Source organism: Phalaenopsis equestris, unplaced genomic scaffold (genome assembly GCF_001263595.1).
Source record: "Phalaenopsis equestris unplaced genomic scaffold, ASM126359v1 Scaffold000665, whole genome shotgun sequence".
NCBI lineage: Eukaryota > Viridiplantae > Streptophyta > Magnoliopsida > Asparagales > Orchidaceae > Phalaenopsis > Phalaenopsis equestris.
In genome coordinates, this window is record NW_018165105.1 from 280879 (window position 1) to 285244 (window position 4366).

General features: G+C 44.2%; 1 protein-coding gene across 1 annotated transcript; it reads right to left on the bottom strand.

Annotated features, from left to right (window-relative positions):
- Positions 1 to 1395: 1395 nt before the first annotated feature.
- On the bottom strand, positions 1396 to 3247 carry LOC110030137 (aspartyl protease family protein 2-like). The gene is given in 2 exon segments (XM_020732719.1): positions 1396 to 2301; positions 2304 to 3247. Coding segments are annotated over 2 exon segments (1482 nt in total). The 5' UTR covers positions 3142 to 3247; the 3' UTR covers positions 1396 to 1657.
- Between the last annotated feature and the right edge of the window lie 1119 nt (positions 3248 to 4366).

Consider the following 4366-nt stretch of genomic DNA (forward strand, 5'->3'; position numbering starts at 1 on the left):
ACGTTATAAAAGGCGGCTACGCTCTTTCATGCATGGAAATGGTATTATATCTATAAAATGGAAATTTTGTGTTAGATATGTAAATAAACGGAATTTATGTAATTCTATTTATACCTTTAAATCATTCTAATTGAAAGAAAAATAATTCAAATCATTCAAAATAAATGGAAAAAAAAATTAGATAAAAATATTATGACCGGACATTTTATTAGAATGAATCCTAAAATAACATATATCTAATACATACAACAACAACAACGAGCCTCCCATTAAAGTAGGGTCCTCTACATGAATTTTTTTTCTCAATTGTTTCCTATTGAGTATCATATTTTCATTTAATTCTTATAAATTAAGATCATTTTTTAAACAATTTGCCCAATTATTTCTAGGCCAACATCTGTCTTTCTTAACATAATTCGAGTCTAAAACATCTAATTTCTTAACCAGACCATAGATGGTCAACACTTAATGTGACCAAATCATCTAAGACGACTCTCTCTAATTTTATCTATCACTAGAGCTACATCAACCCTATCACAAATGTATTCATTTCACATTTTGTCTCAAAGTGTAAAGCCGCTCATAGACCTAAGCATTCTCATCTCGACAAAACCTAACTTGGTTTCATGCTTCTCTTTTAAAGGCCAACATTTTGCGCCATAAAACATTGCAGGTCTCACCATTATTATATAAAATTTTCCTTTCAGTCTGAGCAAACTTTCCCATCACAAAATAAACCCAAAGCATTCCTCCACTTCAACCAACCAACTTGAATTATACTAATACCATCCCCATCCATACCACCATCACTGTGAATAATAAACCCAATATATCTAAAACATTCACACATTGTAATAATTTGACCACCCATAATTACAACTTCTGTCACTAGAGCTACGTGTCACATCTCAAAAGAGCTCTTCTCTGTGGTGGGCAGCCCATGACTTAAATACTATTTTTTGGCCCTACACCTAACCGATATGAGACTATTTATCCGTGAAATTCTTCTCCATCCAATCACGTGACGTCCTCGTCACGGATCAGCTCCACCGAGGGTCTCACTGGATCATGGAGAGTCCACACACCTGACAGACAGTAATCTGTTCTGATACCACTTGTCACCTCCCAAAAGAGCTCTTGTGGGTGGTGGACAACCCATGACTTAAATACTATTTTTTTGCCCTACAACTAGCCGATGTTGGATTATTTGTCCGTAACATACCGCTGCTAAAATTACATTCCATGTATTCAGATTTAGCTAAAGTCAAATGAAAGCTTTTAGACTCCAAAATAAACCTCCATACTTGAAAATTTTATGAGCTCTTCCTAATTTATTTATATAATAGATTTCATAACTATAATTTAATAATTTAATCTACTTGATAATCATAACAATAACAGAAAATCCTCCCACTTTTTCATTGCATTACTTTTAACAGTAAATCAAACCTTTTTGTTTAGCATCATTCCCTCATTAGTTAGCATCAAAACAGTCAGGAATCCAAATAAACAACAAGAACAACAAGAAAAAAAAAGGAGACAATACAAGACTACTTTACCCATTTTGCCCCTTATCTTCTCCACCTGCAAATAGTAGAAATAGTTTAACAAAGGCCGTATCATTCCACCCGAAACGTAACGGATATCGGCCACAAAACTAGCAGCCACGGGGAACGAAACCGACACGGCTACCGGCACCGTCGAACACTACCCGGAACCCTTGCTGCTGAATGTTTCCGATAATGGAAACCCCACTATCCGTTCCGGCGAAAGCAAAGCAGAACGTCCCCTTCGTATCAACCGGAATCAAGTAGTTCTCCGCCGGCAGAGAGATGTCGGAGCCGCCGGCGAGGTGTATCACCACCGTCGGAACCTTCACCACCGTCTTCCCCGCGAGATCATAGCATGTATCGAACAGAGAAAACCCTCCCGGAGATAATCTTAGACCAGATTCCATCGATCCAGCCTTGAACGCGTCTCGCAGAGCAGCGTAGGCTACTCTTGTAAGCCGTGTTACCGATGTGCCGGAATCGACGATCACCCCTCCTCTCCCGGTCGCCGGATCTAGGCGCAGCTCCGATCCAGTCAGTCCGGCAACCTTCGTCCCCCCTACACTCAAACCAGTCACCTCAACGTAATAGAACGTGTCCATCTTAGGATTCAGCACCATCGGCGTGAACGCCGTTAATGGCAGCTTCGCTCTCGGCATCGCCGCGTCACCAAAGACAACGGAGGATGTCTGGGAGGTAGCAGCGGCGGAGGTTGAAGATGTCCGATCAACGAGGCAGTAGGAGAAACGACGGTTGAATCTCCGTCCGGCTTGTGTAGGGCTCGGCCAAGGCCGAGGAGACCTGCGGCGGCAACGAAGAGACCTTCGTTGTCGTGGCCGCAGCCCAGCGCAATGCGGGCTACGCGAACGCCGCCGCGGAATGTTAGGGTTTCGGTTGCAAACTCGCCGGTGGTGAGAGATCCGTCGCCGTAGGAGACCTGGTAGAGGCACGAGAGACGACGAGTATCGCATCCGGCGACATCAAGGCGGTGGCAAAGATCGGCGCCACAGGGGACGACGGCGAAGGAGCTGGAGAGGTGGGGATTAAAGATGGGGTCGGATTGAGTATAGCATCGTCGGCATGGGGCGCACTGTAGCCAGACAACGTCGCTACCGGTGTCAAGAACCATGTAGGCGTATCTAGGCGGGGTTCCGATCCCGATCCGGGTGAAATACTCGCCACTGCCTTGAGCAAGACCAGAAACCACTGCGCTGCTAAAACTTCTCCGTCCGCGGTGCGTGCGATTCGCAGTGACAGGCGCCGATCCGATTGGCGCTGCCGATACTAGGGTTTCCTCAATCTTTGATACACGAGCAGCGTCGCGTTCCAGGCGGAGCTGGAAAGCTTGCTCCGGCGTGTGGTTGCCCAAGAAAAGGGAGTCGCGGTGGGTGAGATCGATGCGAAGAGAGGTTAGGGTTTCCGCACCGTCTGTCCAGGAAAGGAGATCGTCGTCAGGGCGTAGGGATGGGGGAAGCTGAAGCGGCGTGACAACTAAGGAATGGTTCTCCATGCCGGCGGCCAGAATGGCGGGGAGGAGTAGAGAGAACAAAGCTGCGATTGGGGGCATTCTAGCCGCTGCCATGGTGGGCATGACTGCTCGTCGGAGGTGTTCGCGGTAGAGAGAGAGTGTGCAGAGTGGAGAGTGAGAGGGGGCGGAGGCTCATATATAAAGCAGTCGAGGGCAAGGGGTTCTCGGTAATTAAGTTGGGCGGTTTGGGAAAATAAGAGAAAAATAAAGCATGGTGGTAGATCGGTGGGACTTGTAATAAATATTTTGATGACCCAAATGCCCACGCGGTTCACCTTTTATCATTTTTATTTTGGAAGTCTTGAAAGGGTTCACCTTTTATCATTTTTATTTTGGAAGTCTTGTTAAAAGAAAAAAAAAAAATTTATATGCAAGCTCCAAATTAAATATTTGTATTTAATATTTATCATTTAACATGAGTCCTAAGATAATTAGCATGAATCTCCGAATAATTTTTGAATAGAAAAAAAATTAAATATTAATTTAAAATTATTCACAACTCTAATTTCAATAAATTTACAATCAAACAGATCAAACTTTATGATATAAACACAGTGAGACTAATTTTCTTTCAATCCGAGTCTAATCAAGACTGGTCTCTGCAACTCCTAACTCTGGCATTTGGGACCTAAGAATGTTACTGTAGTTTATCACTACAGCCTACATTACCAACTATAGTCTATGTGGTCCATAACTTATGCCACTCCAAACTCTATCCTCTACGGCTTAGAGACATTATTGCATCTTACTATTATGGTCGACGTTGCTTGCAACTCATGCAGCTCGCAAATATGGTCTATATGGCTAAAAGATGTTATCAAAGTTAAACACTAGGGCCTATGTGACAAACTATGACCTATGTGACTTAAAACTCTTGTAGTTCCCCACTACGACTCCTGTGGCTAACCAAAGCTCCTGAAACAACGTCTATGGTCTAAATGACCAACTAATATTATAGAATTTAACTAAGGGCCTGTTTGGTTTGGCTTCTGCTGCGTGGCGCGGCGTGCGACAGCGGCTTTGTCCCGCATTCCAGTGTTTGGTTCGAAGCTTTGTGGTAAATCTTTGGCAAAGCGGATCGATTCGCGGCCGCGATATTAGGCCCGCGTCCCCGCTTTCCTCTGACCTATTGTCCCGCTTACCCCTTTCGTTTCTCTTCAGCCCTAACAACTTCCCTTGCGGCTCTCCTTCGTCGTCTTGCTTCGTAGCCCCCCGATCGACAGATCTGAGGTATAACGAGCAGTTTTCTTCTTCTAATCGCAGATATGAGAGAGCTTATGAGTTTTTT